At 42.0% G+C, this 23,984-nt stretch overlaps 1 protein-coding gene across 1 annotated transcript in view; it reads right to left on the bottom strand.

Annotated features, from left to right (window-relative positions):
• LOC307241320 (importin-13-like) overlaps positions 1 to 23,984 on the bottom strand; it is a 52,776-nt gene that overhangs the window by 26,223 nt on the left and 2,569 nt on the right. The window contains exons 3-7 of the mRNA XM_080015357.1: positions 13,217 to 13,342; positions 12,566 to 12,922; positions 11,931 to 12,184; positions 1,982 to 2,122; positions 1,688 to 1,829 (exon numbers count right to left, since the gene is read on the bottom strand). Of these exons, the coding sequence (XP_079871483.1) occupies positions 1,688 to 1,829; positions 1,982 to 2,122; positions 11,931 to 12,184; positions 12,566 to 12,922; positions 13,217 to 13,342 (1,020 nt within the window). The remainder of the gene's footprint in view (positions 1 to 1,687; positions 1,830 to 1,981; positions 2,123 to 11,930; positions 12,185 to 12,565; positions 12,923 to 13,216; positions 13,343 to 23,984) is intronic.

Raw genomic sequence — 23,984 nt, 5'->3', positions numbered from 1 at the left:
AGGAGTGACTTTGACAACTGCCAAATCTTGATTGCTAGACCACTAGGTCAGAGCAATTCCAAAATGGCAGGTCTCATGGGATGTTCCAGGTATGCACTGGCTAGTACCTACCAAAATGGTCCAAAGAAGGACAACTGGTGAACCGGCAACAGCGTCATGGGCGCCCATGGGCTCATTGATGTGCATGGGGAGTGAAGCTACTGTAGCACAAATTTCTGAAAAAGTTAATGCTGTCAATGATAGAAAGTCGAAGATTCACAGCGCATCACAGCTTGCTGCGCATGGGGCTGGATAGCCGCAGCCCCCATGCCCATGCCTATGCTGACCCCTGTCCACCGCCAAAAGCACCGACAATGAGCGTGTGAGCAACACACACACACACACACACACACACACACACACACACACACACACACACACACACACACACACACACACACACACACACACACACACACACACACACACACACACACACACACACACGCTTACTCACCCAAACCGACACTTCAATGAAGTGTAAGATTTGCACCAAAACATGTGGGTACTTACGGGGGCGGAGGGGGGCCCTTGTCATGACATGTTTTACATCTGTTCCAGGCTTGTTTCACCTAGCCCGCTCACTACAATGAAACTGTTGTGTTTTCTCCTCCATCGTCTGTGACTCTGTGTCAGAGGGCCCTGAAAACAACACTTGGGTGGAATTTGTCAGGCAGAACTGCTACAGTGGGCTGGTCTGAAGAATCACGTTTTCCTCTACATCATGTGGACAGCCAGGATAAAAGGGCCAATCTGATCAAGCATCTGTGGGATGTGCTGGAACAACAACCCAGAACCATGGGGGCCCCGAATCATCTTACAGGACTTAAAGGATCTGCTGCTAACGTCTTGCTGCCAGATACCACAGGACACCTTCAGAGGTCTTGTGGAGTCAATGCCTCGACAGGTCAGAGCTGATTTGGTGGCATGAGAGGGAGCTACACAATATTAGTGGTTATTAGTGAAGGTTTTAATGTTATGCTGATTGGTGTGCATCAATAGTGTGAACAATGAATGAGTTTAGTTATTTGATGTATGGTTTGACAAATAGCTAGCTATTTTGGGGTTGGCTATCAGTGCTCTCAGATATTTACCAACAAAAAATATTTGAGAAAAATGATAGGTAATCCTACTTAAATGCTCTTGTAAGAGTGCATGTTGCCCCCCGGATGCTGCGCTTGTCAAATGAGCGTCGCCTGGCTCTGCCGGCCATACAGCCACGGCAATCCAGGCTTTTCTCATTTGTAGTTCCACGTTGGTGGAACGAGCTGCCAAAAATGACCAGAGCATGGATCTCCCTCTCTGTCTTTAAGAAGCACTTGAAGACCCAGCTCTTCAGTGAGTACCTCCTGTCCTAACCTACAATTACTTAGCACCACCTTGCAGTATTTATTGTTACACTAATGTTGTTGTTACACTAATCTCTGTCGCAATGTAGCTTGAATGTTATTCTCCCTTGTAAGTCGCTTTGGATAAAAGCGTCTGCTAAATGACTAAATGTAAATGTAAATGTAAACCTTGATTGGAACAGCTTCACCAGTCTATGAAGTTCATAAAACTGCATTACTTATTGTACTGCAGCCCTAAAAGACACCATTTAACTATCACAAAATCAATATTATGCTGATAATGTGCTATGACATCATACCTGCAGCGTGTACCAGAAGGTGAGCGTCAGGGAGCTAGTGGTCTCGTTCACTGGGTAATGACCTGGGATTCCTGTACAGAACATGATCATGTTGACGAGAGACAGGAAGCTTTGCCAGTGGTCCACCTGCTCTAACAGAGTCCTAGAGATCATGGGGGAAAAGTGATAGGAAGGAGGGAAAGTAGGATAAGGCAGTGCGCATAAGATGATGTTTACTCCTCCAATTCTTAATAAGGGTGTGTGTGTGTGTGTGTGTGTGTGTGTGTGTGTGTGTGTGTGTGTGTGTGCACCCACTTGGAGTGGTTCTCTCCCAGTGTGACGGTGATGCGGCAGATGCCGTGACAGGTCTCCATGTCTCCACTCTGCACGGCTTCCCTCAGTTGATCCTGAAGAGCCAACACCTGAGGAAGCAGCTTGAGCAGCGTGTTCACATACCTGGACGCGCGCACACGCACACACGCACACACGCACACACACACACACACACACACACACACACACACACAATTTCGGGTCTAATCCATTTTTGGGAACATGGATTGCCAAGCCTAAACTGTCAGTTATGCTGATGTCACTATTTTTATTGGAACCCCCAAAAACCTCTATTACCCTACTTGGTTGGCCCTCTTAGACTTTAGGGAGACAGGAGGGAGAAGTACTTGCAAACTTAACATACCTTGCTCATGGGCATCGGCAGGAGTGCAAACCTAATATGCATGTATTTTAGGGTGGGAAAATAGTTTTTACAGGTCAGCATACTAGGTCAACTCCCACAATAACTATATAGCTATTTAGTTCAAAGGTCAAACAATATCAACTGCCTACACACAAATAGCTGCATTAAGTTATTCCAAAATGCGGAACTATTCCATTGCATTGTTATAGTTGGACAGACTATCAATACAATTCAGTCACAATTTGGTGTTTATAGTTAAGGCTGGATTCTGCTTCTCCGTCTGCACACAAGCGAACATGCACGGATGTTGTTTGGAGACACTGGCGTGGTGATTTGCTTTATTATTATTATCATTATTATTATTATACAGATTATGTGTAAAACGTTAATGTATCCACTGGGGGCAGTGTCTCATTTCGTGAACCACAATTTACAGAAAACAGAGGAAATTAGTTTTTTCCCCGCCAAACTTTAGAACCAAAAGATATGGATATGCGAATAGAAATCAGTTTTCAAACCTCATCCGCAAGGCACTTTTTTTCCCATTCTTTTCCATTTTGAACACGCCTCCCAACAGGAAGTTGGACAATTTAACGACTCAGCTTGCTTGACACGTACTGCACCTGAGATTTGGGAGGTGTGCTTGTCAGGTTCTCTGCAGCTGACAATTACCCATAAACCCCTTCGCTGCAAAGCTCTGCATTGACATTTATGTGTATCTTTGCAGAAGGATAAACCAGGCTTGACACTAATCACGCTGCTGAGTGTTCGTATCGAACCAAAATCTCACTCTGCATCAATCTGTACTTTGATCCTGCACAGTCAACTTGAATCCCCCTCCCCACACACACACACGCCCGCCACACGCACGCACGCACGCACGCACGCACGCACGCACGCACGCACGCACGCACATCTGCTCATTTGACAACATCAGCCTTGCAAGAAAGTCATCCTCAATAAGAGCGTGACATTTAAAGATGAAGTGTACGTGCACTTGAATGTCACACTGGACAGAAATATATATATATAGTGTGTATACATGCGCACACACACACACACACACACACACACACACACACACACACACACACACACACACACACACACACACACACACACACACACACACACACACACACACACACACACACACGTACAGTGTATATCATGTGTATCACCGGCCACTTTATTAGGTACAGGTTGGACCCCCTTTTGCCTTCAGAACTGCCTTAATTCTTCGTGGCATAGATTCAACAAGGTGTTGAAAACATTCCTCACAGATTTTGGTCCATATAGACATGATAGCGTCACGCAGTTGCTGTAGATTTGTCGGCTGCACATCCATGATGCGAATCTCCCGTTCCACCACATCCCAAAGGGGCTGTATTGGATTGAGATCTGGTGACTGTGGAGGCCATTGGAGTACAGTGAACTCGTTGTCATGTTCAAGAAACCAGTTTAAGATGATTTGAGCTTTGTGACATGGTGCATTATCCTGCTGGAAGTAGCCATCAGAAGATGGGTACACTGTGCTCATAAAGGGATGGACATGGTCAGTAACAATACTGTGTTTGGTGGTGTTTAAACGATGCTCAATTGGTACTAAGGGGACCAAAGTGTGCCAAGAAAATATCCCCCACACCATTACACCACCACCACCAGCCTGAACTGTTGATACAAGGCAGGATGGATCTATGCTTTCATGTTGTTTACGCCAAATTCTGGCCCTACCATCTGAATGTCGTGGCTGAAATCGAGACTCATCAGACCAGGCAACGTTTTTCCAATCGTCTATTGGCCATTTTTGGTGAGCCTGTGAGAACTGTAGCCTCAGTTTCCTGTTCTTAGCTGACAGGAGTGGCACCCGGTGTGGTCTTCTGCTGCTGTAGCCCATCTGATTTAAGGTTCGACATGTTGGGCGTTCAGAGATGGTATTCTGCATACCTTGGTTGTAACAAGTGGACATTTGATTTACTGTTGCCTTTCTATTGTCTCGAACCAGTCTGCCCATTCTCCTCTGACCTCTGACATCAACAAGGCATTTTGTCCACACAATTGCCGCTCACTGGTATTTTCTCTTTCGGACAATTCTCTGTAAACCCTCGGGATGGTTCTGTCCTGAAAATCCCAGTAGGTCAGCAGTTTCTGAAATACTCAGACCAGCCCGTCTGGCACCAACAACCATGCAACGTTCAAAGTCACTTAAATCCCATTTCTTCCACATTCTGATACTCGGTTTGAACTTCAGCAAGTCATCGTCACCATGTCTACATGCCTAAATGCAATGAGTTGCTGCCATGTGATTGGCTGATTAGCTATTTGTGTTAACAAGTACATGTAAATACTGTATGTGTGTGTAATCCATATTGCGTGTCCCCGGGTGGTAGTTTGGTATGAAAGAGGTGCTCCATCCCTCGTAAGAATGAGGATAAGGACATGTTTCCAGGCCATGAATATATGAATATTTAGCAAGTCAAACGTTGAGAGAATTCTCAATATCTTTTTTTTTTGTATTCTACACTTATACGGTGTAGTAAAATCCATCTGTCCATATCTCTACCAAAGCTGTGATACCTCACTTAATATTATGGTGCTATTAATCCAAAACCATTTTTAACACCAATGAATGACGTGTAGTAAGCAGTACCTTCCCTGGCTTGCAGCCATTTTGCTATTCTAATTTCCCTGGGGCCTGGTTATGAGAGGGGGAACCTACACACAGACAGCCATCTTTGGAGAAAACTCCACCAGATGCTAGAAGCAGTGTGTGTGTGTGTGTGTGTGTGTGTGTGTTTCTGTGTGTCCTACATTCTCTGGATTTGACTGTCCGAGTAATTACGGAGTAATTACAAAAGAGCTACACAAGGTCTGCTCTCCACTGTAGGTCTGTGTGTGACATTGCACTTATGCACTCAGAAGCGTATTTATTTTTAATGGTGGCACCTTGGAGATGCATGTCATGGCTTGTGGAGGATAGATGGATGGATGGGTGTGTGTGTGTGTGTGTGTGTGTGTGTGTGGGTGTGTGTGTGTGTGTGTGTGTGTGTGTGTGTGTGTATGTGTAAAAGGGCAGCATGCAGTAGATAGGGCAAACGACAGGATCTTCCCAGTCAGATACAACTATTTTTGTTTCGTTTTTTACGCTTAGAAAACAAATGAATGGTGCGATGAGTCATGCTGGTAAAGACTCTACGTCACAGGTCAAGTCAACAGGTCGCTCTCTCTCTTTTTTTTGGATACGTTAAACCTGAGAGGCAGTGATGGAGCACAAAATACAATAACCACAAGTTCAATGAGTTACATGTAAACTAAGTACATTGTAAATATTGATTCAGCATTAAGGAAGTCAGTTTGGTGATTGTGATGAAAATCAGTAATAAAATCAGTAATAAAATATAGTCCATGTTACAACTCACTGCAGCCAATATCACACCTTTATCCCCCCTCCCCTTTAATTTCCTTCACCCCTATCTGCCCCCGCAACCCCTCCACCCTCTACAATTACTGCAATGCTTTGAGACAGGGGAAATGGGTTGCCTGGCAACAGGATGCAGCTAGACCAATAGAATCCTCCCAAATGAGTTGACTGTAATGTGTTTAAACAGAGAGAGGGAGGGAGGAGGGAGAGAGAGCGGTAGATGCTTTCCCCATATGAGGAAAAGCAGGACAAAGAAAGAGACCAACAAAAAAAAAACCTAGAAATAAAGTGGAATATAATCGGGAAACGATCTTCTGGACAAAAATGCACCATGCTTTGTGTTATTCTTATGTCTCTCTCTCCCTCTCTGGCATGTAGTCCTGTGTATCCCACTGACTGTACTAAAGAGGGAGGTCGGGTCCTGACAAACACAGAGACACAAGCAGGCCATGGAAATAAACCTGAACAGAACATTTTCGAAGAAAACATGGAGCTCTCATAGAGGGAAATAAAAAAACAAATCACAATTGTCAGTAAAAATAATAAGAAAAATATAATAATAATAACAATAATAATAATAACAATAAATATAGCTACAAGCAGAAATACACAGGGTCCAGTTTAGTCATGTGAGGTACATATTACAGGTTCCGAGGTTCCGGAATCTGAACTCTGTGATTATATGCGGGGATGTTTTGAGTGGACCGAGGGACTCGCTCCTCCCGCAGATTCTTTCTTTAATTGCTCTCCTTTTGCGGGGATGGGGGCCGCGTCAGGCACAGGTTGGGAGGAGTACAAGTTCTAGTTCAAATTGGCGTTTAAGGAAGACCGGTCACAGCAGCCCGAGGGCCTCATCCCCACTGTGTGTTGCCGTGTGGAGGAAGCACTGGCACTCCTGCTGTACGATTGTTTTTTTGTGTCACATTTATGATGAAACGATCAAACCTATCTAATTAATTGGTGATTTTTTTCCTTGGATTACATTTTCAATAAGTTACATTTCCATGAAATATGAAACACCTTGTGGTATTTCTGTGAGTAATTACCATTGCATGGCTTCTATTTCTCAGACGCCTCGCTGGATATCGAACGTATCACTCAGTCACACATTTCAGTGGATTTGAGGTTCAACGTGGTCACAAGTTTTTGTGGACTGCTTCTTTGCGTATTTCTTCATTAAATCGGCAAAGTTATGGGGACCAAAGAGATAAAATATCCATCGAACAGATCCACAGACAACTACCACGTAAAAAAGTACATAAATATATACGTAAACCGATAGTTTGCAATGTCGAAACCGACGGAGTCTACACCGCACATGGTCCAATGGACATTCTTAACCGGAATCTATATGTTTATAGTAAATAGTATGATAACGTCACAAAGCGTCTTACTGTATAATCCTTAACCGTATGCGTAGCTTCTGTCACTATTGTGTGTTAGATACTTTTAGCCTGATTGGACATATTTCGGCGTGAAATGCATTGGATCGCGTCTTTGTTCAGTTTTTCATTAATTTCTGCCCCATATGTGGATCTATTTGAATAAAACTTCTACCATGAGGTGTTTGTGACATACAAGTGTGACCAAACAAGATGTGAACCATGTTCGTAGGTTCTGTCGATGTTGTCTTCCTGAGTTTTAGATTTCAAAATTCAGAGAACTGTCCTTGACCAATATCAATAATCTAGCCCCAAGCTCTGTGCACGAAGATCCGAACAAAGGTAAATAACTGACGCATGATAGATGTAATCAACACATGACACGCATACCCGCTCGCTGTGAATGATCCGGACAACTACCTGCTCCATTCACAAATACCGCTCAAGCGAACATTACCCGGACTTTGTACAAGGGTGATGGCTGGGAAAAAATCTGGGTGAAATGATTCGGACATTTGTGTTCACACATACAGCTTATCCAGGTAATGTCTGGATAATTTCAGGTTTACAGTGCATGTGTGAAAGCAGCTATATTCATCCTTTTCACACATCCTCTCATTCCCCACCTCTTTGACCAGATGCCAAAATGAGAAGGTCTCTCTCCCTCCCCCTCCCTGCCCCCATCTCTCGCTCTCTCTCTCTCTCTCTCTCGCTCTCTCTCTCGCTCTCTCTCTCGCTCTCTCTCTCTCTCTCTCTCTCTCTCTGGGCATGATGATGAAATCGCTCCACCGCCCCGTCCCATCCCGTAACCAAGGCAACGCCAGCCAGCCGAGAAATTCATCTCTCCTCCCCCCTGGCCGTCAACTCGCCCTGCATCACCCCCTCCCTCCAGTGCCAGTTCTTTCTGCTCCTCGCCCTCTCATCCAACTAATTGTCATTTCTTCTTTTTGTCCATGTTGGCTTACGGATGAGGACAGTTATCAGCATTACTGCCCAAAGAATCATCCTCATAGTGTGATGGCCGCACCATCTGCCACACATCAGTCCTGATCGTGGTAACCGCTGCACTCCCTTAAATTTCCCCACATGTTACTTTCTTCTATTAGTTGTCCCTATACACTGTTAACATCCACGACACTTCACATTTTTAGGTTGAGTGTTGAGTGCAGGCTACTTAGTTTTACATTTTTTGTCATAATTGCTAGTAACTAATATGTTTGTGTTTTTGACTAACTGTTGTTATTTTTATTGAATCTGTTGTTGTCTGTTTTTTGTTCCTATATATTATATTTTGGGGAAAATAAACCCTTAATCTGAGCACTCTTCCCCCTGTGCCTAACTGTTTGGTCCCTGAACCATACACAGAAGCATTGATAATATTACGATGCGCAGGCTCAATTTAGAGAAAATGACAAAACTGGGACAAAATTGAGGCATATAAGAATATGCAATTGCGTAGTCTAAATGACTGAAAAGACATTACAACCTATTACACAACAGGAATTGGCAGTTTGAGATTCCTTTATGTGTCATGTGCGAAATTGGTGATAGGGGACCATACACAGTTCAACACAAATTTAAAGAAACAGGATTACATCACCTACCCCAGTCTCATTTATGCAACAATTTATATTCATACATAATAAAAATGAAATTTTATAAAATATGATGATATAACAGCAAATATGATAGCTTCCTCCATTTTGGACTCTTTAGAAATGTTATGTCAAAGTTGAACTCTTGAACTGTGCAAAGGAATCACAGCATCTTTGCATTGCAAGCAAATCCGCTGATAAAGACACGTTTTTAAATATCACGCTGTAAATGCTGGTGTGACCAGGATCATAGTCTAACGTCATACTGGAAATTGTCAAGAATCACAGAATCGTTTTACAGTGAAACAGTAACAATTACTTATAGTAAAAAGTAAGCTCTCTTGACATGTATTGGTATTGTGTAGAACTATATCTGCTCTGTGCAAACCTCACAGATGGCTCTGCAGCTAGCTCGGCATGTTCTCCTTGTCATTTACTCAAATATGAGGGTTACACGCACACACACACACACACACACACACACACACACACACACACACACACACACACACACACACACACACACACACACACACACACACACACACACACACACACACACACACACACACACACACACACACACACACAAAACCGGCACTTCAATGAAGTGTAAGATTTGCACCAAAACATGTGGGTACTGCTTATGGGGGCCAGGGGATGAGATAAGATACGATTTTATTAATACCCGGGGAAACTCTCTAAAGAGACCACTGCTGACCTATAATACCTGCATTAACATGGATAATTCGCTATAGGCAAGTCCAGTTGTTAACCTGTCTTATAATACATCCTGGAAGGTCCAATAACAAAGATTCTGAGCTCCACAGAGGATGTGAAAGTAAATTTAGCTTTGGGTTGAATTCATATTTTTTCACAATAATCCCATAGTAAAGGCCCACAGCAAAGCTCCAGACTGCGACTATTTAGTTGCATTTCGCAACCATTTTTGGGGAAAGTGCTAATAAATTTTATAACTAGGAGCATGACTTGCATACGTATATGGCAACCGTTTCTTTTTTTCTCTTTTTATCCACATCGTATATCATGTGAAAAACTAGGAGGGAGCGAGAATTGGTGTGTGTGTGTGTGTGTGTGTGTGTGTGTGTGTGTGTGTGTGTGTGTGTGTGTGTGAGAGTGAGTGAGTGAGTGAGTGAGTGAGTTAGAGAGAGATGGAGAGCTCAGGCTCTTGTAATGGTTGTTAATAACAGTTATATACTGACCACATACCTCATGAAAACATTTTTTTAATTTATTTGTAAATTTATTTTACATTTCCTCATTTATTTTATTAACGTTTTAAGGGAGCAGTGGCGTTAAGTTTTGTGTTGGTGCTCTAAAAATTGTCAGTAGGGAGCCCCAGTCCCACTACTAGTGGGAAAAGTTAAGTGTGGAGCACTGGCCCACGGCAACAAATACTGTTTTGCAGCGTCGGACAGAATCTCCACTGACATTTTCACTTTCAGACAGTTCATTAACTTTGCGTTTTGTACCAGTGAGGTTTTCAAGTGTTGTTACGTGAACCCCATGGACGTATTCTCTGCTAAATGCTTACATCACTGATTCGAAAGGCTCTGGTGCAAGTCCACGCTTGATTTACTGAAATCGCAGCCCTTTGCGATGAATGATTTTTTGCGATAAATCGCTCTTGCAATAACAATGAAAAATATAGCTGCAGGCTATATACATATAGCTATATATGCTTGGCTATATATACACGGGGTCCAGTTTAGTTGTGTGTGGGTGCGTTTTATAGTTTGCCAGGTTCTCTGAAACGCATCATGATTTTCCGAGTTTACGTTGAACGTTGCATGGGCTCCCCCCGGTCTGTCGTCACCTGGCTGCTGGTCTCGTGGAATAACCACAATGTGGTCTGAACAGCGCAACCCTCCTATCTTTAAAACAACCGTCCACGTTTGGCTGTAAACCAGAAGTTCTCATTGTTATAACTCACCCTGTTGTCTGTGGAAATAGAGCTGCACTCTCAGTGACAGTTGCCGTTTGGTGCCATGTCAGGCACATCATTTATTTGTGGAGTTTTTTCCTTGGATTGCATTTCCATGAAATGCGAAAAATGTTGTGGTATTTCTGAGAGTAATTACCATTGCGTGGCTTCTATTTTTCGGAGGCCTCGCTGGATCAAGAATGCATCACTCAGTCGTACATTTCAGTGGTTTCGACTGGACACGGTAACAAGTTTTTAAGGACAATTTTTTATTGTATTTTTCATTAATCCGGCAAAGTAATGTGGACCACGGATTTCAAATATCTACTGCACGGATCTACTGACATCTAGCAGGTAGGAAGCTATATAAATACACACGTTAATCGATAGTTTGGTAACGTCGAACCACGACAGTGTGACCGAGTCTACGCCGCACACTGGACGTGGTCCAACTGGACATTCTCCATCGGAATCTGTACATTTTAGTAAATAATATGATGACATCATAAAGCATCTTACTGTAAATCTCATCTCGTTCATTTTATTTACAAATAGCGACGTGTCAGTTAACCAAGATAGCTGAAAATTTTGGGTCAAAGTTGTTCGGTTTTTCATTAATATCTGCTCCGTATGTGGATCGATTTGGATGAAATTGTAAAGACAAGATCCTTGTCAAATACCGGTTTAAAGGACACCTTAACCGTGTTCGTAGGTTCCGCCAAAGTATTTCTTCCAGATAATGTTAGCTGGGTTAGACATATTTCGTGGTGAAATATGTCTCTAATATCGATCTACATTTGGTCGGCTTTTCGCTAATATCTGCTCCATATGTGGATCGATTTGGATGAAACTTCAACCACGAGGTTTTTGGGACAGTATGGTTCAAACAAGACATTCACTGTGTTCATATGTTATGAAGTTGTTGTTCCAGTTGGTGTTTTAAACTTCAAAATTGCGAGAATGTTTCCCCGAACAATAACAATAGGGGTCAAGCCCTGGACCTAAAAATACGATACATTGTGCAGCACTAGTTTTCATCACTCATCTAATTTAGAGGCAGCGGCAGGAATCTTCTGTTGCTGTTAAGTAGTGGAAATACGACTTGAAACAAAACACACACACACACACACACACACACACACACACACACACACACACACACACACACACACACACACACACACACACACACACACACACACACACACACACACACCCCCCTACCTTTGGGAGTCAGGCTGTGAGATGGCATTGACGATGGCCTCCACTGCTGTGTCGAACAGCTCGGGGTCGGGCAGGGCGCTGAAGCAGTCGTGCACGAGGCCTTCGCTCTCACTGAGCGGGACGTCCAGAAGTACCCAGGACGACAGGCAGCGCAGCACCCGGGCCTTCACTGCACCGGGGCTGTCCGCCCGGCGGAGCAGCTGCTGTAGCAGGGGACACACGGACCCCCACTCCCTGCCTAGAGCACCCCGCACCTTAGGGAGGATGTAGAGAGTTTAGAGGGTGTGTTGGAAAAAAACAATAAATCTCAATAAACTTAAACAAATAAAACTACAGAAATAACTAAAATTTTGGCTGGTGATTAATTGTCATACTTCCTCAATAAAATAGTATAAGCTTACAACCGTGTAATAACAAATGTCTACGTTATGAAGAATTGCTATTTAATGGCATTGAACATCGGAAAATATAAATTTGAGTAGTGAAGTTTCTGGGACTAAATTGATGGAAACGTGCCAAATTTGGCATTTAAATTATTGCAACATTCTCAAATGATCTTAAAATTCATTAAGACATTTTGCCATAAAAACAATCACTCATCCAATATGTGTTTTCACATTAAAAACACCCCCTACCTGTCCCTTGCGGTACTGTGGCAGGCGGCTGGTGTGGAACTCCTCCGGCAGGACGGTGAGCAGCTCCAACAGTGCCAGGCAGCGCGCACGGCCATCCACCCCCCCCCCTTCCTCCTGGAACACCCGAACCATCTCGGCCACGGCACCGGGCCATGCCTCAGGCATGGTGTTGAGCGCCAGTGAGGCCAGTGCCACACACAGCCGCGTCAACACCATCTTGGAGCCTGAGGAGAAGCGAGCGATCTGGGAGAAGAGCTGCGTCTTCAGGGACTCATACTGGTCAGTGGGGATGTCTGACCAGTAGCGGGAGATCTTGGTGTGGAGTGCGCTGGCGCCAAAGTACTGGATCTCCGGGACCTGGGGGGAGGAATAAATGAAATGGAAGATGAAAAAAATGTTTACCCTGTGTTTTAAAATAGCATTAGATAAGCTAAGATAGGATAACATTTTATTAATCACCAGGGGGAAACTCAGGGACTGACAGTGGAGGCATTCATGCAAGGCGCCAAATTACTCATCAGGAGCAGCTAGGGATTCAGGTAATAGATTTTAAGATTCCCTGAGTATATTTTCAGATAATTATTCAGGGAATATTTGCTGTTCTAATGAAACTGTATAACAATATTGTGTCTTTGTGTATGTGACACACACCTTCTCTGGGCTCAGCAGAACCCAGCAGAACTGCCAGGCCTGAGGGGAAACCTGGGCCTGCATCAGCCACTTCTGGGCCAGGTTCTTGTTCTCGATATTGGGATCATAGTAGAGCTGATGGAGGGCCTGGAACGACAGAACGACAGAGAGTTAAAACCTGATGAGATGCAGATGCGGATGAAGGAGAACAACCCCTTCCGAATGAACAAAACACTTAGCTTACTACAACACATATCCAAGTAAAAAGTCCTTCACTTATGCTAATACTGACAATGGCTATCACTGCATTAATGGGCAAAAATTACTGCAGGGTTAAAACTATCAAAGGTAACTGGTAACTTTCATCAGTTGCTTTCTTGTCTCTGAGAGCTGCCACAATTATTACGTAATCGCCTGTTCGGAATTATTTAGGTCGCAATAATTTTGTAAAATCATGAGATTCCATAATTATATGTTAACCTCCAAATGTCATGGGAAACACAACAATATAGAATTGTTCTTGATGGCCCCAATACTCTTCCGTAGCTGTCAATTCAGACACTGAAAACCATAAATGGAAAGTTTCAGTAGTCGTATGGCTACGAGCCAAGAGTGAGTGCTCAGCATTCTGTCCATAAGAATGGCTGGATATATGGATGGATGGATTCTCACTCTAATAAAACTGATGGAACGGATGTAAGCGCAGTAGAAAGAGCTCTGTACCTTGAGAAAATCTCATCCTGTTTGACCCAAACACACAAGGACACATCCACACACACTGCATGGATGTTTTAAAACAGCAGAAAAAGTGAAGAGTGCTGACATGAAAACAGCTCTGAAGTACAAATCGGAAGCATGACTGAGACGGAGAGGAAGGATGGAAGAGAGAGAGAGAAAACACCTCTACTCATGGCAGTCACAGAGGGTCGGATAGAAGAGGTTCAGACAGGGATCTACCACACCCTCTATCCTGCTCACTCTCTCCATCCATCTATCCATCTCATTCTGTCTCTCTCTGTCTTTCTCCCTCTCTCCGTCTCTTACTTTCACTGTTTCCCTCTTTCTCTGTCTTCCTCTCTATTTCAAACCACCACACACACACACACACACACACACACACACACACACACACACACACACACACAGACACACAGACACACAGACACACAGACACACAGACACACAGACACACAGACACACAGACATAGGCTCCCAGCGTTGAGTGTCTGACAAACAACAGAGAGAGTTCATGCATTCAGGCTCTGATCCATGTCTTTACCCCTAGGGCCCGTGCACATCAATTTCTCCACCACGTACACACCAACAAGCTCCCCAACACACACGCATACACACACGCACGCTCAGTGTCCCTCCAGCATCAGCCTCAGCCACACCCCACCCGACTTCTCTCTCTTCTCATCCACATTCTTCCATTACAGCTGCTGAAATCGACTGACCAGAAGGGAATCAATGAAAATGGCGATCCAGCCAATCCAGTGGAAAATATACAGCACACAAACCAACATGTGCTGTATATGTGTTAATATTAACACCAATCAAAGGTTGATATTTGATCACAAAAAAAGTCCCAGAGGGTTTGAGGAAACAGCTATATCTACACACTAGAGACTTACAGCATTGATGGCTGCTGGGTCGCTACGGCAACCAGAAATAAATCTGTGTTCTTGACACAGGAGCCAGTCAAACACTGGTTATCTGTTTGTCTACTGTGGTGTTATAGGGTGAGTTTTTCATTATTGTGGTTGAAATTAAAACTTGTTTTCATAATAGATAACGCCCTTTTGATTAATTCAGAGCATACGAGCAAATTCAACCAATTCTCCAATTTTCATAAAGCCACGTCATCAGCTCCTCAGAGAGATGCGGCCAGTTTAGATTATCGAACGATCCTTCCGCCATTCTGAAGAGCAGTTGCTTAGCGATTGTCAACAATTGTTAACACTGAGTTATAACCGGTCACCGTGGTGACCCAGCAACTAGTCTCTGCCATTATTAGGAGGAGGAGACTGTCTCAGGTGGATTCAGACCGTCAACCTACACAGACACCATGTGGCTCCACAAACTGCAGGAGACCAAACCCGCAGTGACCTCTGATCTAACGAGACTATGTTTTTCAGTCAGGTGGCATCTGTGTGCCCAGGAGGCAGACACACACACAACAACATTGTGTGTGTGTGTGTGTGTGTGTGTGTGTGTGTGTGTGTGTGTGTGTGTGTGTGTGTGTGTGTGTGTGTGTGTGTGTGTGTGTGTGTGTGTGTGTGTGTTAAACACATTCAGATTAGGTTACCTCTCATTTACAGAGACAGCCTTCCCCATGAGCAATATCTTCTGTAAGTTTACATGTTTGTTCAGTTGTGTTGTGTGTTGGGAAACATCTCACAATTTGATTTCAATACAAAGGGTCATGATTCAATTCAATATCAATTTAATCAGATATTAATAATCCTATTCTATATTGATATATTGACATTTCATACATAATGAGAATTGCTACCAACTTTTCAGTTACGTACATCCCAAACATTTTCACGGAAAAAATACAGTCTAACACAGAAATTTAAAAATTCAATTCATTTATGACTACGGTGGTATTTAATTTGTGGAAAAAGGTTGCATAACTTCCAATAAATAAATAAATAAAATTACAATGTTCACATCATTGTAGAAATCAAAACAATAGAATGAATAACATCTGAGTATCATTTTTTTTTAATCTCAGCCCTTGTGTTTGTGATCCATATTCTGGGAAAATAGCCCAGCGAAGACTCTGAGTCTGAACAAATTCTCCTTTAAACATGACTTTTGTCAAAGAAGTAATGAGGAATAATGATTTTGGCCGAGCCTCTGTGCTGGGATCATATTCATTATCAAGCGTCTGTAGCTAAAAGCTGCCGGGTGATGTTTCGGCATCCTTGTCTAAGCTCCGGTCTCATTCTTTGTGAGCCAGACCCTGATCTCCCAGTTCAAAGAGTCGTGGATCATTACTGCAGTCTATTGTGTGATCTCAGGCGGCTTCTTATCAAACACCAGACAGCGCCACGGATCAGTGTGTTTGTGACTGTGTGTTTTCGCTTCAAAAAAAGGGGACAACAAAATGGGCATCAAGTCATTGGTTGCTAAAAATGGTTTGGAGAGAACCATTAGCCAAAAAAAAATCAGTACCATACGTGCACAAGGTTTCCATACGTTGAATTATTTACATAATTAGACAGTTGTAATGGAGTGGTTTGTCAAACAATCCTCATAATCATAAACAATCGCTTAACATGTGGATTCCTCTTTGTAGCGGGCTTGATAACGGCATTTAATTGCAGCGAATGCATCTACAGATGGCGGCAACCTGCCTGAGCCACCTGGCTTCACCTGAGGATTGTTTGCTGGAGGCAGATGCTGTCAAAAGTCATTAACCTCCTCTACATGCCCTTTTCCAACAGAGAGAGGAAGAGGGGGAAGCTATAGGTGAGAAAAAGCATCTCTCTCTCTTCCTCTCGTTATGTGCCAGATTAGCCATCTGTTCTCATATATTACAATGGATGCGGCTGGTATGGAGTTTTGCACTCACGCCTGAGATAAAGGGAAAAAACTGTTTGGTGTTTTGTTATGTAAAGCTAGTAAGTAGCCAGTCAGCCATCTGAAGAGCTTGGAGGGCTACGTGATACAGAGCTGGGCGATATTGTAAAATAACATATCTCAATATTTTATCATCGACAACTAGATGTGTGTCTTGTCGGCCAAATTTCATGAACACTATCGAGTGTTTAAACGTTATGTGGCATTCAATAACAAATTTCAATACATGAGTAGTTCATGTCCCTAGTCACAGTCGGCCAAAAATAAAAATTAAGATTCAAATGTCATGGTTATTTATTTATCAAAGAGAGATTGTCAATAGATTGGAATCAAACATTTAGAAATAACCAATCTTGTCTATATACCATAGTAGTGCGATGACATTGGGATCACGTTTGGCGCATCATTACAAAAAAGTATTTTAAAAAGAACAGCAAGGCACGCAAACACATCTTTCTATCAACAGGCTCATAACACATAAGTGGTGGTGAACCAGTTTATGTGTATATGTGCACTTGCCTTTGTAGCCCATTCCTGCACAGCGAGCTGTGGCGTCTCTCTAAGGAAGGTTCACTGTGTTCTCTGAGCCATCTGCTCACCACACCACAACGCCCAAAGTCAGCCTTTTAAAGGGAACGCAATTGTCATATGGCTTTTCCAGTTTCACACGGTGGAGTTGTTTGACTGCCTGTCCATATTACCAGTTGTCTGCTACGAAGACTGTCACGTAGTGAGGATAATAAAATAACCAGAAAGCTCCGAGGACTTTTCAAAATAGATGGAAGCAGCTGCTCATGCACCAACACCAACGTGAAGCTTTTGTAGCACCCAGACTGTCTGGAGCAGGTTTTGATCTCCCTCCTATCAGGGTATTCCTTACCCACCAATTCTAACAGTAACTATCAGCAGTATCATGCTACTGTATCACAGCCAGATTAGAAAGAATCAGGATGTTGTGAGCACAGTTTTACAACAATTCATCATTTAACAAAAGCTATAAAAGCCTCCATCAAGCTTTGGTCTTATGTCATGGGGTTTTCAACAACAAACATATTTAATATCACTGTTATTGTCTTGAATGTTGAAATAGTCTCACAGAATCTCAAAAAGTATCAAACACAAACCCATCCAAGCGCTATTTAAGATAAGATAAGATAAGATAAGATAAGATAAGATAAGATAAACCTTTATTAGTCCAACACCGGGAAAATTTACCAGACCTGAGTAGGAAGGAACACTTTTGTGTTCAGGGTTTTCTTCTTGTAGCAGTTGTGGTTTTTAGTCATTTTGGGCTTGTTGATTACATGAGTCTACATTATGCTCAGGGATTTAGGAAGGAAAGATTTTTTTACATCTGAACTTATGCCATAACTGTTTTTAAGGCCTTCCCTTTACTCGCAAACGCAATCGGTTTGACCTCCACTGATACAAAGACAAGATCAAGGAATCTTTTAAAGAGAGTAAAGAGCTGGTGATTACCTCTTGGTTATACTTTGGCTATTTACAAATACAAAAAAAAAATAATAATAATATCTATATATATATATAAATACCATATATTTTTACATCTGAACTTATGTCATAGCTGTTTTAAAGGCCTTCCCCTTACACAGCCACCAATACCTTTAATTTATTGGCAAAAGACTAATTGAATAATCAATTGATGGAAGATTTATGGAATCTCATTTTATTTATCGAATAATTAGTGTGGTGGTGTATCATGTAAAAATGTCCAATATACACTACTTTGTACTGCACCAAAATGTGAATTCCTGTCATTGTTCCATTAAACTACTGCAGCCACACTCATTATATTTAAGTTGACCATAATTAGCCAATAGTGGTATCAAATAAAACTTGTAATAATACAAGTCTACCTATTGCAGACGAGAAATGTATTGCCATTTAAGATTGGAGCATAACAATTTGGGTAAACAGTTAATAATCCTCAACCCAATTGATGGAAATGCACCGAATTCACATCCTATTCATTGTGAAATTAATTTACATTGGTTTGAAATTACCCTTGAATTTTTATGGGAATATGATTGTGGAATCAAACTATTTTGTGAAAAGACTGCTGCTCAAATAATTGCAATGAGAGGATTATGCAATAATTGTGACAGCTCCATATGTCACTGAAATGTTTCAAGTGCTGGGTAAATTAATTAAGTCATTTTTCTCATGTCAGATCACTTTTCCATCATTCACACCTTATTTCCATCACATTACTTTATTTTTCTATTATTTCCTAGTTTAAATTAAAAAAAGTTGATGGGTTAATAATTATAAGGATAATTGAGGTTACTAGAAATCAAGAGATACAGCCATATGACTTAATACGTCAGGCAACATGTTGCATTTGAAGTAGAGCTGGGTGATATGGCCTAAAAAGAAAATCTCAAATGTTCTCACACCACACCCGATTTTAATAGATTTTTTTTCTTAAAAACAAACTACAAATGACAAAGGAATTGTTCAAATAAGATTTGTTTTAATTTTAACAATAGAAATTATCAACAAAAGCAAACAAACAAAGAAGAATTTCCCTATTGGGATTAATAAAGTGCAAACCTAACTTTCACCGAACTTCACTTTTTTTTTTAATAAACAAAAGGTGCCTCTTGAAAAAAATGTATTGTATCCCTGAATAAAAAACACTTTTGTAAACAATTTAACATATATTATTTGCATGCTAAATAACAAAATCAAACATGAGGTGCTTCTCATGTCGTTCAAGTTTTTCTTAACAAGTTATTTTTAAAGGAACACAAGCCTGTGTACTGCATCTGGCTTGAGGCGTGCCCTGTGGCATGTTACAATTACCCCCCTCCCAAATGGCACTTTCTCCATGAAGAAGCTTGCTAAAGTTGTTTTCTTCTTTTGCTCAGGCTGAGTTTCTTCTTGGTGCACCTGCACAGCTGGGCCATGGTGTGATTTTATCAGCGGCAGAGACATCAGCTCTGTGACAGCTCTTTTCTTAATTTGTTCCACCTTGTCATGGTCAATGCAAGTTCTTTGGAACCTAGGGTCCATCAGTGAGGCCATGTCCAAGAGTTAATCTGTGACAGGGTCACTATATTTGTCATTAAGGTACCAGAGTATGTTTTTTTTCTTCCTCCTCTGACTGTAGACTGCTGTAGGAGACTGTTTCTGAACACATGTAGCACCAGTTTGATGTCGGGATGCTGAGATAAGCCTCCCCAGAGAGGGTGTCAGTTAAATCTTGCAGTGGTTTCACAGCATTATTGTCTGACTCTAATACATCTATGTCTTGCCATGTGGGCACAAGGTGCCTGCTTTTCTTTTCTGAACCCAGGACATGGGCTATGGCTTTCTCCTATTCCAGGACTCACTCTATCATCCTTTGCCTCACATATGTAAACCTCACCTGGTTGGGGACTCTGTGATAAGCTGATGAGTGGGTAGACTGAGGTAAGCCTGTTCTACAGCAATCTCTGATCTTTCTTTTTTTTTTTATAACTGAAGGAAAAAGCACTGACAACCTTTTTAAAAACGCCAAAGGTATGTTCAATCCGTGGGTCCTTCACACCAATCTCTGTATAAAAACAAAGATAAAAGAAACAAACAATCAATACTGTGACATGGACTACGTTCACACATATATAGGCTCATATGTCCAAACAAGTCTTTTTTTCTATTAGAAAAATTACTTTACCTTTCAAAATTGTATTGATGCATACAAAGGACTGACACAAACACATACTGTACAGACGCATGTGCACATACACAGTACATGTGTGCTATATATGATGTATGCATTTTGTGGAAATATGCATGTATGCATTTGATTAAAATGAAATAAAAAATATTTTAGAAAAGTCTTAAAATCAACTTTTATACTAGCAAATTTACTAAGTTTAAGTAATTAAGAATGTTGATATGGCTTCATTAATCTATCAATCAATAAACTTTTACTTTTTAAGCACTATTCAGACAAATAAATGCAATTATGCATTGCCATTTAGAGACTTACCGATGGTGTTGTGCAGTTTGTGTCCAAAGCACTGGAGGTTGGTCCAGTCATTCAGTCTCAGAGCTTTGATCATGTTAGTGCCGCTATCTGTAGTCATGCAGACATGTTGGTCTTCCCAAGGTTCCAGGAGCCCAATGCATCTTTCAGCCCCCGGGCCATATTTTCGCCGGTGTGGTCACTAGGGAAGTAAGCTGTTTGGAGGCAGACAGTTTGCATAGTCCAATCGTTGGTAATAAAATGCGCCGTCAAACTCATGTAGGGCTGAATGGTTCGACCGGACTATAGGTCTGTTGCAGTGCAGTAAAACAGCACATCATCCAGTGGCTTTGTGATTTTTTTTCACGTGTATCGGCTTGGTAGCTTGTATCGGGGGTTGATTGTACTCAGCATGAACCCAGTCTTTTAAACTGTATACACCAGCACCATATCTTTGGCAAGGTGAAACGCGACTGCATCAGTAATGTCTCTCCACCAAGGCTCCTTCTTCTCATATGGGTTACTATGGGAAAATTATTCTGCTAATGTTACCTGCTTTTTAGCAGCTGTTTTAGGGCTGCCGCTGTCTTGCGCAACTAGCAGTACCACACACTTCTCCCACTCAGCTGCATGACTCTGTTTGAGATGCTCGGATAAATTAGCCGTGCTGCTGCTTTTACTTGCCACAGACTTAACAAACTTAACAGCGGACAGTGGTTTGCTCGTGGTTGGACGCTGCAAAATCGGACCACTTCCAAACTACTGAGGAGACAGTGCTATTTTTGGGAACAAACTCCTCACTTTTATTAGCGCATGCAGCCATGTTGATAATTCTAGGTCTGTGTCTAAAAAGAACTCTTGGGTTACTATGAACTACGCAAGCTCAGGGAAGCAGTGGCGGTTCTGTACCGTCATTACCCAAGTTAAAGTGAAAGTGATTTTCATTTTTAAACATTGTCCCAAACCATAAATTAGAATTGATAAAATTGATTTATCTCCCAGCTACAATTTGAAGGTGTACCAACATGACTTTTATAAAACAGTTATCATGTTGGATTGTTTACAGGAGACCGGCTATCAATGACCAGAACAGAGAATAGTTGAATAACAGCCAGAGAACAACAGAGCAGAGTTTGGGTAAGCGAGAGAGGGTGTGTGCGTGGGCAGCTGTTGACTGTCGACCGAGAAATTAAAAGAATACCACGTTGCCAATGGTGACAAATCCTCGGCACTACGCAGGACTCAAGACTGAACTCCATAGGCGCCAACATTCTAAATAACTCAATACACTTGAAAATTTGAAGATTGAGTAGCTGCAGTGACCAAATCAATAGACATGGTTCGATACCCAATCTCTCACCTAAAAGCAAATCAATGGAGGAAGCAAGATGTGGCGCTCAGCTCTTCTACAGACCTGTGAGCGTCATGTATGGCACAGTGCAGGACCTGGGCTCTATTCTAAGCTTCTGCCAGGAGTGGAATTTCATTTCTTCTTCTCCGCGGTTTCCCTTCCTCATGGAGGATATGAGAGATGAACAACCCCTCCATATTCCTCCAACACTGTATCCCTCCATCTCTTTTCAGTGTGTGGAACACAGGATTTCTAAACTATGCTTCAGAATCTGCCCAACTTTATTTTATCATAATGGGCTCTGCTTCCTGTGAAAAAACATCCTATTCTGACTTTGATTAGTTTGAGAATTTATATTTTATTTAACCAGGATTCCCAATGACATTAAAAATGTCTTTAGTGTGAGGGAGAGAGAGAGACCAGCCAAGAATGCAGGCCTGGCCAAGGAAGCACTTAGATAATAGATTTCAGAAGGAATTTTAGAATTGTATTTTATTCTAATCCTTAGTTAGTAAATGACTACATTTAAAAAGCTTGTAAGACAGGCTGCAGACACCTGCAAAGAGACGAGAGAAAAACAAAACAAGTAGCATTTCTTTAACATCCAACTGTTTTAGAATTGGGGACATTGTCTGACAATGACATACTATCTGAGCCTGGTATTGGACTTCAGTAACCAATAATTGTATTGTATCGAAATAGTATTGGTGCATCTCTACAGAGTAATTTCGTAAGTTTATCTGGTTGGAAAGATTTTACTCTACACATGGCCAATTCCAACATAGTGGAAAGGAAAGTCACTATACTTTCCCATTCAATAAAAACAAAATAGTAAAGACAATGTTGTATTGTGTCAAGACCCAAGTCGGAACAAAGACCTTTGTATAAGGCCACAGTGCAGAGCCAGGAACCATCATCTCCATCACACACTCTCCAACATGTCCATCCTGAAACACTCTTCTGCGTCTGAGTCCGAGTCTGCAAACATACAGTAGGTGGGCATCGTGCGCAGACATTCGCAGGTGTCGCCAACATACGTTCAGGTAACGTTCATGTGTCACATTCACCAGATCAGAATATACACGAGAAAGAAACAGCTCCCTGTTTTGAAGAGCGGAATCATCCAAATGCTTGTATACGTTCAATCGTCACAGAGAACACTGAGGAATGTTTTCGGAAAGTTTAGTGTTTATTTTATACAAGCACAGTATGGAACCACATGTGAATGGCACACTACAATTTTACACACACACACACACACACACACACACACACACACACACACACACACACACACACACACACACACACACACACACACACACACACACACACACACACACACACACACACACACACACACACACATATATAATCTGATACACCATACGATGCGACATGTTTTCGCACATGAGAGGACTCCCCGAGGGGCACTAGGACCTGGGGGAGCTCCCAGAGAACCTGGCACTGGTGACGTGGATGTGACGTCGTTCAGCGATTTTCTGTTTCATTCAATTCACTTCTTAAAATAAATAAATACATCGACAATAAAAATACTTAAAATAAAAATATTTTTATTTTAATATTTGTCCCATCACCGGCACATCCATCACTGAAGGTTCAGTCCCTGTCCCGGGGCAGGAGCTGAATGAGTTGCTCAAAACAGTAACAGTAACAGAAACCCAAAAAACCCTCTTCTCCGAGCTCTGGTTTAAGACTTCACTGCTGCTCCCAGTGCAGTTTACTCCTCTGGCAATCACTGTTTTTCCTATCCACTTACGGGAGGCACCTTTTGGCTCTCTTATCGATTTCTAGTTTCACACCGTGGAGTTGTTTGACTGCCCTGTGCATATTACCACTTATGTTCTACGAAG

The sequence above is a fragment of the Zeus faber genome (genome assembly GCF_960531495.2).
Source record: "Zeus faber genome assembly, chromosome: 1".
NCBI classification, from domain to species: Eukaryota; Metazoa; Chordata; class Actinopteri; order Zeiformes; family Zeidae; genus Zeus; species Zeus faber.
The sequence above is the reverse complement of the archived record's forward strand: the minus strand, read 5'-3'. Positions and strand labels throughout refer to the sequence as shown.